The sequence below is a fragment of the Melanerpes formicivorus genome, unplaced genomic scaffold (genome assembly GCF_026170545.1).
Source record: "Melanerpes formicivorus ecotype bairdi unplaced genomic scaffold, bMelFor1.0.p_v2 SCAF_13, whole genome shotgun sequence".
NCBI classification, from domain to species: domain Eukaryota; kingdom Metazoa; phylum Chordata; class Aves; order Piciformes; family Picidae; genus Melanerpes; species Melanerpes formicivorus.
Window position 1 is genome coordinate 898391 of NW_027142365.1, and position 13053 is coordinate 911443.

The following is a 13053-nucleotide window of genomic DNA, read 5'->3' on the forward strand; positions in this document are numbered from 1 at the left end:
TGTTGTTACAAATTGCACTAATAGGCTGCAGCTAATTATCTGAACTTGATTTCCCCCCTCAAGCACAGTTTCTACATGATCCATCCAAGTTGTGTAATTAGTGGTTTAGCTAATAAATTGGGTTTCTAGCAGTGTGGATAGTTTGTTATTGCTCATGAAATTGTTGTAGCATGGGGCTTAGCCAGGACAGGAACTCTGTCATTTTACCTTCTGCTGCAGGAGCTGTTCCCTGCCTGTGTTGCTCACACTGGTGATTCTCTGCAGCCAGGGATGCCACTGCTGCTCTGCTTGCTTGCAAGCATCAGGCACTGAATGGTGCAAACCCTTCTGCTCCAATATATTAATGCTCTGCAATCTCCTCTCGATGTCTCAGGACCTCCTTGTGACTGTGAGTGTGGAACTGGAAACGGTGACAGGCCTGGAGATGCAGTTTGTACTTACTCATTGAAGCTGGGGGTTATGAGGGAGCTGACTGTGGCTCTTTTACTTTCATTTCAGACAAATCTGTGTACAACCAAAATGTAATTCTTTGAGCAATCCTTCTAATTCTTCAAACCTTGAGCAGACTTTTTTCCTGCTAAAAATAAGCACCATTTGGCCCACAGTCTCCAGCTGAAGTAGGAAGAGCTGCAGCCTGTGGCATTTGAAGCAGGCATTGTCATTGCTTTGGAAGCCAAACTTTTTCTTGGTTGAAGTGGAATACCTGGCACTGAAAATTCCTATTCTCATGGCTTTACAAACCAAACCTTTTCAACCTCTCAGCTGCTCTTAGCACTCTCAACTGATCTTTTCATAGATTCATAGAACGGTTTGAGTTGGAAGGGACCTTGAAGATCAGCCAGGTCCAAACCCCTGCCATGGGCAGTGACACCTCCCACCAGCACAGGTTGCTCAAGGCCTCATCCAAACTGACCTTGAACACCTCCAGGGAGGGGGCAGCCACAGCCTCCCTGGGCACCTTGTCCCAGTGTCTCCCCACTCTCACTGGGAAGAGTCACCAAGAGCCTTGGGGCTCTTCTCACTTCAGCTGAGCAAGAGAAAGAAGAATGGACCATGGGTGGTTTTGTGGAGAAGACCTCATGTGTGACAGTCAGCTCCTCTGGTCAGCTCTGCTGCTAATTTGGGCTGGTTTACTGCAGGGGAACTTTGGGTGAGAGGCAAAATGACAAGAAATAGTCTCTGTGGCATGTTCTGAACAGGATGAGTAGGAAGAGTTTCCATAGAACACAGGGCAGCAAGAGGCAGTGATTTGGCTTTAGCAGCCCAGTTGAGGCCATCTTCTTCTTTTCAGTCTCTCCCCAGTCAATAGGGAGCAGCTAGAGCAGTGTGTTTCAGGGCCAGGATGCTGCATGTGTGAGGCAAGCTGACTTGGAGAGTAAACCCCAAACTGCTGGCATTGTTAAAGGAGCCTTTGGTCTGCTTTCATTGAAGCAAAATTTGTCTTTCACTTTCTTGGAGAGGACTTTAAGGAGCATGCTGGCTGGGCAGGGCACTCCTGTGTAGGTGTTTGTAAGAAACCAGAGTACCAGACTCCCCTGGTAGCACAGCTAATTAGTTAGGGATGGAAGGGAACTAGCAGCCAGTTTGTGGGGGGTGTATGGGGAGTGTGGGAGAGACAGCAGCGTGAGTGCTCTTGTAGAGCTCCAGAAGAGGCTGGGGCACATGGTTCATACCATGCTGCTTTCATGGTGGCACTCTCTGTAAGGTCTCAGGTCAAACTTCTGAAGTAAGGAAGGTTCATTGTTGTTGGGATTTTGAGGAGGGAGGAAGGAGAATAGCAGCCTGGGTGGATTATGCCTTTTCAGCTGTTTATGTAGCTGGTGAAGCTGCTGGGGTTGTGTAGGATATGTTCTAGCAAGAATGGTGGTTATAAAGCTAGAGCCTGGGGCTTGATAAAAGGGAGAAATGTGCAAAGTGTTCTCCAGGGTTCAAACTAACTTCTTACCAGGGCAGAGGGAGGGCTGGGAACTCCCTTCCTTCTAATCTTACCCAGACTTGACTCTTACTGCTTGTAGCTGGGAGCCATAGGAAGCTGGACGTTTCAGAATGCTCTGCACTATGGTGTAGGTAACTCAGCAGCTAAGCTCTGTCAGAAGCAGAGGAACCAGGGCACCTGTTCTCCTGAGATGCCCAGTGCAGATGGTTTCTTTCAATCTGTTGTCAGAGCAGGGTTCACAAGCAATGTGTGTCCTTATCCAAACCAGACCAGTGATGATCTGCTGGTGACTACCCCAGGGTGATGTCACTGCTCACCAGTTCCAGTTCCACAGCAACATGTGCTGGGAAGAGCAAATGTGAAAAAGAACTACATCTGTGTTACACCACCTTTGCAGTCTGTACTGCACAGATTCAGCAAGGCAAAAGCAGTGTGTGGGTGACAGCAGGATCAGTCCCTCCCTTCCTGAAGCTGGTCTGGAGCAGTGCAGGGGTCTGCCGTGGGACTGCACATCATGGGCAGGCTCAACCACTTCCAGCCATCATCAACCCAGACTGCAAGGCAAGAGGCACAGGCACCAGCTCAGCTGATAACGAGGGGGCAGAGCTGAGGGGTTTGATTTATGGGAGGAGAGGTTTTCCAAGATGGGTCTGAAATGATTTCATTTGTATGAGAAGCAAAATGATGTCACAGCAGCCTGTCTACAGGAAACTGAGGTCAGAGTACTGCTGAGTATGGATGAGTTAGCTCTTAACAAGATAGTTTAAGTTGATCCTGACCCTTTCCTCCTCCTTCCTTCCTTCACTCATGTTTCTCCTTACAGAGAAAACCACATTATTTATTAGAATTACATTAGGCCCACAGAAATGACTCAGCATGTTATGGGCAGCAGCAGAATTGCCTGCCACGAGCAGAGGAATATTTAAGCCAAGCTGTATTGCTGTATCTGAGTTATAAACCTTTGAAATGAAACTGTTGTCTTTAAAAGCTTGTAGCCCAGTGGTAGAGGCAGGTGCTGGTGCTGCAAGGAGAACCAGAGCTGCAAATAAAACTGTTTGTTCTGAGAAGTGATGTCAAACTTCTGTAGTAGCCACCTGGAAAAGGAGCAAGACATTGTCTTAAAGTTTGTCAATTGAAAAACTGAAACCTCATGACTGCAGAGCTTCCTGACCTGCAGGAAAGAAGTGAGTAAACTGCAAACTCAATGTGTCGTGTGCAAGAGTGGGAATGCCTCTGTGTGTGTGTGTGCATGTGTGAGTCTGTGCCGGCTGTGCACAGCTACTCACACGTGCAAAAGATGCTGTGGTGCTGCAGATTTCCTTCCCTTTTCCGTATGTAAAACTAACTGCAAATTATTTCTTTCTGTTCTTCTCACAGCTGAATTTTTATTCCTCTTGTGGGGTGTTTATCTCTGCTATGCAGTGCGGACAGTCCCATCAGCATTTCATGAGCCACGTTATATGGCTGTTGCAGTTCACAATGAGCTCATTATCTCTGCTATATTCCATACAATTAGGCAAGTGATCTGTAGATCTAGTAATTAACTCTTTATCTTTCAGGTTTTCATGTGGTGCAACTTAAAATGGGTGAATGGGCTAGGATGCATAATGGAAGGTCTCCTTAAGGATTGAATTCTGCCAGTTGAGTGATTGCTAAACTCAAAACTGTTCCCATAGGATTCGAGAACATGTGCAATCAACTTGTTAATTGGGTCATTAGGGTGAGGTGGGGTTTTGCCTCCAGTATAGATAGTTGATAAGTTCTTGGATCCAACTGAAGTATATCTGATAGATACAGCAAAACTGCTGCCAGCCTTCAGCCACCTGCATACTGCTCTCTGGTTTGTATCCCTAGCAGAACAGCAGGTAAGAACCTTGCTTTGTGTGACCATTTCCTGCTGTGTGGCAGCCTGGCAAGGTGCAGCTATGTGCTAAGAGAATTGCACTGCTGTGTGCATGAAGCAGAGTGGTTCACATGCCAGCACACTCAGCACATACGAGCCTGGCAGAGCCACGCAGAGCACCTCTGCCTGACGGGGTTTGGAGCCAGCTCTGCACTTCATACGTGTTGATTAGTAGGGGAGTAACAAATAAATCAGGTCTTGGCCAGAGCCACATCAAAATCTCTACACATGCCCTCCCTGCAGAGTGCCCTGGAAGAATTAATTGGTCCTAGAAAATTCCAACCAGCCAGAGAGCTGAATTTCAACTCCTGCTGCAGGACATTCTTCCTCACACCTTCCTTTGCCTCCTGGCAGACCTTAGCTACTAAGATTTGGTTTGGTTTGGTGGTTTTGCATCACTCCATTGCTTCAGTTACTCTTCTCTGCTCCATGCTCTGTCTTGGAACTCACATTTCTCTTGGCCTTCTTGATGTTTGCTTCCATGGGGGTTCTTTTTCTTCAGTGTAAACATGAGCAAGGCAAAGCTTTTGTCTCTATTCCTTCCAGATGCTCTTTGCCCTTAGCATTCTTCGAACCTTCTCTGCACTTCTCAGGCTGTTGCACCTTTTTGTTTCCTTCACCTTCTCCTAAACCCCTATCTCAGCATCCACAGGCTCCCCAGATCTTCCTTTGTGCTTTCTAATGTAAAGCTCTGCAAATATATGTCTAAAAACCTGCCCTGGATGAAAGACATTTTCATTTCTGGTGGATCCAAAATGCAGCTCCAAGACTTTTGCATTGCTTGTAACTAACATAACAAATCCTCAGTCAAACTTCTCCCCCTCAATTACTGTTCCTAAACCATACCTTGAGCCATGCTAGGAGATCCATTTTGAGTTCACTGGAAAGGTTCTCCTGTGGGCTGCAAGTTTCTCTGAACAATAGGAAAGGTTGGAAGTAATCTTGGATTCCAGAGAGAGGAAAAGGGAAAGTGTGGCATTTCAATAGCTGCCTTCTGAAGGAGGAGTAGGTCTTTCAGTTGATCCTGTTGGCAGCCTGCTCTGTCAGCCTGAGGTCTGCTGAGTTTCGTCTTCCTTTTAATTAAAGGAAAGCACATTTTGCATTGGTTGTTTGCCCTCTGTCTGAGGGATGCTGGCTTGTGGGTAAGAATGTCCTGAAGTGTGTGATCCCACCTAAGGCTGCAGCCGTTTCTGCACGCAGAAATCTCCATCCAATCTCTCTGAAGCTCACATTTCCTTGCCTTTTGTTTTTCTTTTTCTTCTGTGCTCCACACCAAGTCCTGGATGTAACAAAGAGCAGAAATCTAATCCTCAGCTTTGTAAGATGTATCTGAGTTGTCATGGAGCTGAAAGCACTGGAGCCTTGAAGGACACCTTCTCTTACAAGGCAGCCATGCAGTCTGGAAGCTCCCAAAGCTCACATGAGACTGATGTGAGCACTAAAGAAACCTTTGACCTGTTTGCATTTTGATTCTCTTTAGAAGTAGCATTCCCATTGCAGAAACAAGGTCCCTTGCTTCTCTTCAGGTCAGCACAGCATTCCATTCCTCCATTGCTCTTTCTTTTGTATGACTGAGAAAAGCCAAATGGATATGGACAAATATCTCCTCCAACAGAAACCTCATCTCCCGCTAGGGCCTCAGTGGCTACTGTCAGTGGCTTCTGGCTTTCAGGATATAGTGTGGATTCCTTAATCTGGCCAGTTTCACACATCAGGCAAGCAAAAAGCCTTCACAATTTGAAGACTAAGGGTTCATAGAATCATTCTGGCTGAAGAAGACCTCTGAGATCATCAAAGTCCATCATCGACCTAGCACCACCATGACCATTAAACCATGTCTGCAGCTTCTGACCGCTCTCCACTCTGTTGTTACCTCCAGCAGTTTCTCCTGTCACCTGCAGTAGTTCTCATGCTGTGTTCGGGTAGCTAAACCTTATAGCCCTCAAGAGCAGCATCTCTGTAAGAAATATTTGCAGTGTTTGGCTGTGTTCATGAAACGTTTCAGTGACAGAGTAGTAAGCAAGGGATGGTGGCTGTCTGGTGGTGGCATCTAAGGCAGTGTTTCCTGCCAGACCATTCCTGTTAACAAAAGCTTCTGCAAAATGTGCATCTGTGGACTTGGATAAGTTGCAAATGTCCTTTCATTCTGAATGCTTTCTGTACACCTGCAAGTTCCAAGCCAGTGCTGCACCCATTCATCTGCTGCCCTGCTTGGCCTTTCTGCCTGCAGGAGCCCCGCGGAGCAGATCAGCCAAGCGTGCTCCAGCCTCCTCTAACTGCAGTGCTTGTTCTACCACCCTTTTAGAAAGCTCAGCAAGGAATTGCTTCAACTGGGAGGTTCAGCCACTCCTTTCCTAGCATTCAGGGGCTCTTGGGTCCTGCAGTACTGAGCTGGGCAGTGCTGCAATCAAGACCATTACTCTGCTCCCCACTGAAGCCTGTTCCAGTTCAGTTGTCTCTCTGAGGGCTCAGCAGCCACGCTCTGCAGCTGTGAGCTGTGGCCAGCCTGTGTTTTGGGAGTGCACTGCCATTTATCACAGCACATGTGCTTACTTAACCTCAACTCATCCCTTCAGATCCTCAGGGTGTGCAAACTGCCATAACTCAGCACAGGCCAAAGAGGCTATGACAGTATAAACCATCCCCAAATCCAGCTAAACAGGAGTGAGGAGGATGGAATAAGCAAGGTCCTTTAAAGCCTGGGGTTTCTTTTCTAGTCTGTCTTGGCTTGTTCTGTTTGGTTGTGGTTTGTTGTTGTTTCTGAGTTGTAAAGCATGTGGCTGTAGCTCTTAGCCTGTATGAGAGCAGTACAGAACAAAGCCAGTTGTGTTTGGCATTTCAATGAAAAGAGCCCTAAGGAATATGGAAAATGTTCATTCTCATGCACTGGAGAAAAGGCACTGAACTGCAACTTGAATTCTATTTGCAGGTTCATTCTTGCTTCAAGACTTCAGTCTGACTGGATGCTGATGCTGTTCTTTGCACACACACACTTGACTGTGACAGTCACTGTTGGGCTACTTCTGATCCCTAAGGTATTGGAGTCTCTTCTCTCCTTTCTTTGCCAAGGCCAGGGAAGATAAATGTTGTCATGCTGTATAAAATTAGCAAGCAGCTGACAGAAAAGGAAGACATAAAATTGCCTTTAAAAGCTGTGTGGGTTTTTATTCTAAAAAGATTCTTTCTCCCAGCTTTCAAAACATCAGGGGTTTAGAGTACTTAAAACCTTCATGCAATTAATGCAAGAAGAACCCTGCCTAATGATGCTTATCTCAGGTACTGGGATGAGCATGCTGCTGCCAGAGGTAGCTGGGACCAGACAAAGAGTTTGGGTAGGGGGTGGAAAGCCTGGGATGGACTGCCAAATAAAACTGGAATGAGGAGCTTGGACTAGCCAAGAGATAGAGAGGCTGGGATGCTAACCAGGCAGTTGTTGCAGGCTGGGAAAGGAGAGCCCTTTGAGAGCCAGAGGCTGGGGTGGACAGAGGCTGTATGCACAGACATGGCCTGTGGTACGGAGCCAGGAGTGCTGCTGGCTAAGAAGAGCAGTGTACAGGGGGGGACAAGAGAATGGAGGACAAGAGGAGAGAGGGAAGAAAAGAAGCAGAGCCCTGAGCACTGAGGCACAGCTCCTGTCAGGCTCTGGGAGCCAAGTGACTGTCCAAGGGCAGAAGAAGCACAGCCAGCTCCAGCTGGCTCTAGCACCAGTGCACAGGATTTGAGTGGAGCTCTCTTCTGAGGCAGCAGCCCAGGAAAGCAAATAGCTTCAGGATGGCTTTTGACATGAGCAACAACATCAGTCAAGAAGTGCAAGTCCAAGGGAACAGCCAAGGTGAAGGCTGCACATGAAGGAAGGATGCTGAGCATCCAAGCTGGTACAGCTTCCAGGGTCATGAAGCTGCAGCTTCTGCACATGTGTCAGAGCAGGCTGTGCTGACAACAGCCCTAGCAAGGAGGCTCCTCAGTGCAGCCCTCGTGCTGAATAACCTTGGCTGCTTTGAAATGGCTTTGCTGGCCTTTGGCAGCAAGCTTGGTGCTCTCTCTTCATATCCTGTGTGGCCTCTCTTCAAAGATGTCCTTCTGGGCCAACTTGGACAATTTGGTGACCTTCCTGAAGCTGACTCATAACTCCTGATCAGCATTTCCATTTCTTCCTTATTATCTGTGCAGCACTGCACAGCCTTTCCCCCCCAGCACGACAAAGAAGTCAGAGAATGAAGAGAAGATTCACAAGGTCTGGATCCATTCATAAAGCTCTGAGGCCAGGTGACTGTGGGGATGGTAGCTGCAGACAACTGACTCAATACACTAAATCAATGATTAAGTTAACCTCTCCAGAGGTTGTCAGCTATCTATTTGGTCATGTTGAATCTAGCATTAGCTAAAAGATAGAAGGGAGAGATTAACTTGCCTTTTTTGATTTGGTTTTTTCTCCCTTTTTTTCCTCTTTTTTCCCCCCTGTTTTTTTTTCTCTTTTTTACTTCTCCTCTGTTTTTTTTTTTTCCTTTTCCTTTTTTTTTCCCATTACTCTTTTTTTTTTAACTTTTCAGAGCCAGGGTGTGAGGGTTGCAGGTTATTCAACAGAATGGAAGCAAGCAAATAGAGCCTGACAGTTTCAGCAGCCTAATTGGAACTGGCTAGGGGAAAAGAAATCAAATTCCATAGTAGCTTAATTCAAATGCAATGTAAAGAGGTTTCAGATAAGCACCAGGGTAAGGGGAGAGGCTTTGCCTTATGCAAGTCTCTAAGGTTTACCAAGCTGAGTCGTGATCAATAAGAGTTCCTTCTGTGCAGTGCTCAGTCTATAGGACACTGCAGCAGGGATGCCTGTAGCTGGAGTTTTGGGTACAGACAATCACCTGAAGCCCATGGGAGGTTCATTGTGCTGTAAAAACTGTTGGTGCAAACTCTTAGAGCTGTGTTGAACTAAACCTCTGCACTGATGGCAACCTCTTTTTTCTCTGAATGCTTGTTGCAGTTTTCACACTCAAGCAATAACCCAAGAGATGATATAGCCACAGAAGCTTATGAAGATGAGCTGGATATGGGTCGCTCTGGGTCCTATCTCAACAGCAGCATCAATTCAGCGTGGAGTGAGCACAGTCTGGATCCTGAAGACATTCGGGTATACAGACCTCCTTTCAGTAGCATTGGTGTAGAGAAACCTTTCTGCCTACCACCAACTTCTCAGTTGTTTCCATTAGGGAAACAATCCCTACGAGGGAGAAGAGACCAGCCCCCACCTCACCTCTCCCTCCTTTGAGGCTTTTGAACATCAGGAGCTGTTTATCAGTTCACATTTTGTAATTGCCTTGAGGCAGGGTTTGGTGTTGGTGTGGTTAGGCCTTTCTGTGGCACAGCTATTAAAAACCACGTGGTTAGCACAGAGCCCTACCTTGTTCTAGCTGAGATGATAGAAGGGCTTGTGTCCCTCCAGGGCAGACAGAGCTCGGCAGGGCAGCAGACGCCTCAGCACTGTGAAAGATGTGTATGAGCTGTGCAGGCAGTGGGGGGTGACAGGTTGGTGCATGAGGGCTCAACTGACTGTGTTCAAGTGGGGGGAAAAATGGGGTTCAAGTTGCTGGAGAATTGTCACGTTGGGGAGTTAGGAAAGAGGGAAATACTTTTAGTGCCTTTTTTAGAGCAAGGGGGTGGGGGGGTGCCTTCGTCAGGCTCTGTCCATACAGGCGTTGCCGTGCCCTTTGTTTTGCAGGATGAGTTGAAGAAACTCTATGCCCAGCTTGAAATCTATAAAAGGAAAAAGATGATTGCCAATAACCCACATCTGCAGAAGAAGAGATGCTCTAAAAAGGGCTTGGGGCGCTCCATAATGCGGCGCATCACGGAGATCCCGGAGACGGTCACCAGGCAGTGCTCCAGGGATGAGAAGGAGCTGATGGAGAGCAGCGCTGTGAAGAACATGGCCACGCTGAAGAAAAACCCTCCAGACTCCACCGGTTCTGCGAAGCCGAAAGAAGAGACTTTGAAAAACAGAGTTTTTTCCTTGAAGAAGTCCCACAGCACTTACGATCACGTCAGGGATCAAACAGAAGAGCCAAATAGCTTAGCCACAGAGAGCGCAGAAGTCATCGCTGCTGAGAATTCCGTTCTGGACTCCTTGAATGGGAACAAATTAACCAAAAACACTGCTGAAAAGGTTGAAGCTGTCTCCGCTGAATCGGTCCCTTTGGTGTGCAAATCAGCCAGCGCCCACAACTTAAGTGCCGATAAGAAGCCTCTGCATCCCAGAACGTCCGTGCTGCAGAAATCCCTCAGCGTTATCGCTAGTGCCAAGGAAAAGACTCTGGGGCTGACAGGCAAAACACAAAGTCTAGAAGAAAGCACTAAAGCTCAGAAACCTCAGCAGAAGGGGAAAGAGGCCGGCAAAAAACACTCGGCCTCCGAGAAAGGGGAGCAAAAGGACTCCCTCCGGAAGAACTCTACCCACTCTGAGGAAACAAAGAAAACCCATAAAGCTGGAATTATTAAACAGCAGAGGGTTGGTCAGACACCTGCAAGTGCAGACACAGGCCCAGCTAAGTCTCTGCACAAGGACAATTTCGACATAGGAGAAGTTTGTCCTTGGGAGATATATGACCAAATTCCCGGTCCTGTGCCTTCTGACCCCAAAGCTCAAAGACACGTGTCTATTGCTTCCTCAGAGCCAGAGAAAAACCACCCTCCCCAGCCGAAGGGGAAGGTTCATCCTAAGCTGAAACCACCCGAGGAGTACCAGCAGTCAAATCAAAAGAGCGCAGAGAAGGCGGAGGCAGCCCCTCGGGAGACACAAGAGCAGCAGGTCTTGGAGCATGAGAGCAAACAGACAAACTCCAAGTCTCAGGTCTCCCCCGGGCTGAAGTGTGACAATGTTAATAGCTATACACCTAGTATCTGTGCTGAGGAAGGGGGGCAGCCACCCCAGAAAGCAGCAGGGAAAGAAAACCTCCATAAATTGGCAGAACAGAAAAGAAATGCCTCCTCCGAGGGGAATGTGCTGTCCGCCGACCCCCGCAAGCCCAGCGCTCACCTCCAGCAGCCTCCGGCATCCCGAGCCGAGATCTGCCCCTGGGAGTACGAGACAGCAGATTTACCCAATGCAGACAGGAGTGTAGCTTTACTGAGCACCTCTGCTCTCAGTGCAAATAAAACAGCAACACCTCGAAAGTAAGAGGCTTTCGGACTGAGGAGAGTAGCGACGCGGAGAAGGAAGGGAGACAACAGGAAAAGACAGAGGGGACTTAGGCCAACCAAACAAAACAGGGATCTGAAAATTCCTAAGGAGCATCACTTGAAACCAAGGGATTCAGCACTACAATTAAGTAGGAGTTAAGCAAAGTAAATTATCATTAATGTTTGTTATTCTTTATTTGTTGAGTGCCAACAATGTGGTCAGCGGTGCCCAGAGTAGGGTCCCTGCGCCCAGGATGTGTGCGTGAGAGCAGCCTCCCTCCAAACCGCTCCTGCTTCCAAATGGCAACAAAGGGAACCAGCGGGGAGCAAACGCACAGCGGAGATCCCAGCCCCGAGTGCCGCGGCTGGCTTCAAGCCTGCCCTGGGGACCTTAAAGATCCGGCAGCAGCAGGGCAGAGGAAATGCCCTGCTGGCAAAAAACAAAGGGTATCCGTGAGCAGCTCCATGGCAGGGGGCGACTCCCCCCGGGCTGTGTCGCGTCCGGCTCGCACTGCTGCCTCCATGCATCCCAGAACACATTTGCTGTAACGATTGCTCTCTCCTTTTCTGTTCTTATACCATGTGTTTCAGCGCCTTGCTGTGGCTCAGGCTCAAGCATCCCACACTGTAGCACTTTTTATTTATTCACTTACTTATTTGTTTAGCAAATAACTTGGCTGCTGTGACACAGCAAACACCTTGCTGCAGCCTGCAGATCACTCCAGATTGCAAGCTCAACTCTGCCTGCTGGAGACCTCTCTGGTTAGAATTGCAGCAGTCTTTCACTGGCTTACAAAAGCTCTGCTTCCTTTGGGCTGTGGAGACTGAGTTATTTATTGGAGAGTTGTTTATTTGGAGGTTTATTTATTCGAATATTTATTTATTTGAATATTTATTTATTTGGAGATTGATTTTTTTATTATTTGAAGATGTATTTCTTTGGAGATTTCTTTATTTGGGTGTCTGGGTTTGGTTTTTGTTTCCCTTTGCCTGTGACAGGGATTTTTTTGTTTGGTTTTGGTTGCTCTCTGTAACTTCAGTTTGTGGTTTGTGTTATTCAGGGGTTTTCCACGCAGCAAGTTGCTTGCTCTGCATTTCCCTCTCCATGCTGATGGACTTTGTTGTGGTGGAAATGCAGTCCCCTTGGCTGTATATCCTGGGAAGCCTTGGCACAACTTACCTGTTGTTTGTTACTGCTTGGGAAGTATCACCTCAGCAAACCACTTACAGTAACCATCACTGGTGGGAATCTCGTTCAGCACTGCATCCTGAGCACAGCCTGCTGAGCAAGACAAGGCAGGATGACAAGGAAGAGACCCCAGAACAGATCACTTGCCCTACTGAAACTGGGAGAGAGCTTAGCTGGCTGACCCCCCCCTGCACTGTGCTGGCCAGGCCTCTTGGCACACCTCCAGACACTGGCCTTGGAATGAGGAGAGAAGGCCAAAGCACTGCTCTTCCCCTCAGATATGCAACTGTAGGAGAGAGTGGGGGTGGGATGGTGACATCTCCCTCCCACTCCCCAAAATGCTTTGATTATTTTCTTAATTTCATTAATTTATTCATCCACCTGCAGTGAGAGTCAGTGCTTGATACAGAGCTCTCTGCAGCCATAGCTGCACTCCTCCTCCTCCACAGGAACTTCATTCATAGGTGGCTCCTTCTCAGCTGGGAGTCATAGTGATGGTTGACCACCAGGGTCTGAGGACATCTTGCAAAGATTCTGAGGAGTATCACTATTGATGATGATGATGATGATGATGATGATAAAAAGCCCTCAGCCAGCTAAATGCAGCCCCAGTGCTGCTCACTAGAACAGACCATACATGCAGTACTCCAAAACAAAGACAGCTCAATCCTAAAGAACTTGGACAGTTGGAGGGAAGGGATGGGGTGAAAGAACAGGAAATGAGGATGATTTAATGCAATGTGTTGTTTAATATATATATAATATATATATAAAATAGATATTTATATATGTTTAATATATATATATATAATGTCCTATCTAACACACACATGCACATGCCTGTATGTAGTATAA

The 13053-nt window shown here is 47.4% G+C and overlaps 1 protein-coding gene across 1 annotated transcript in view; it reads left to right on the plus strand.

Moving 5' to 3' along the window:
* The window catches only part of GPR158 (G protein-coupled receptor 158), a 124065-nt gene extending 111229 nt beyond the window's left edge, over window positions 1-12836 (plus strand). The window contains exons 8-11 of the mRNA XM_068145757.1: window positions 3314-3452; window positions 6769-6874; window positions 8818-8964; window positions 9553-12836. Coding sequence (XP_068001858.1) covers window positions 3314-3452; window positions 6769-6874; window positions 8818-8964; window positions 9553-11007 — 1847 coding nt within the window. The 3' untranslated portion in view covers window positions 11008-12836. The remainder of the gene's footprint in view (window positions 1-3313; window positions 3453-6768; window positions 6875-8817; window positions 8965-9552) is intronic.
* Window positions 12837-13053: the final 217 nt, after the last annotated feature.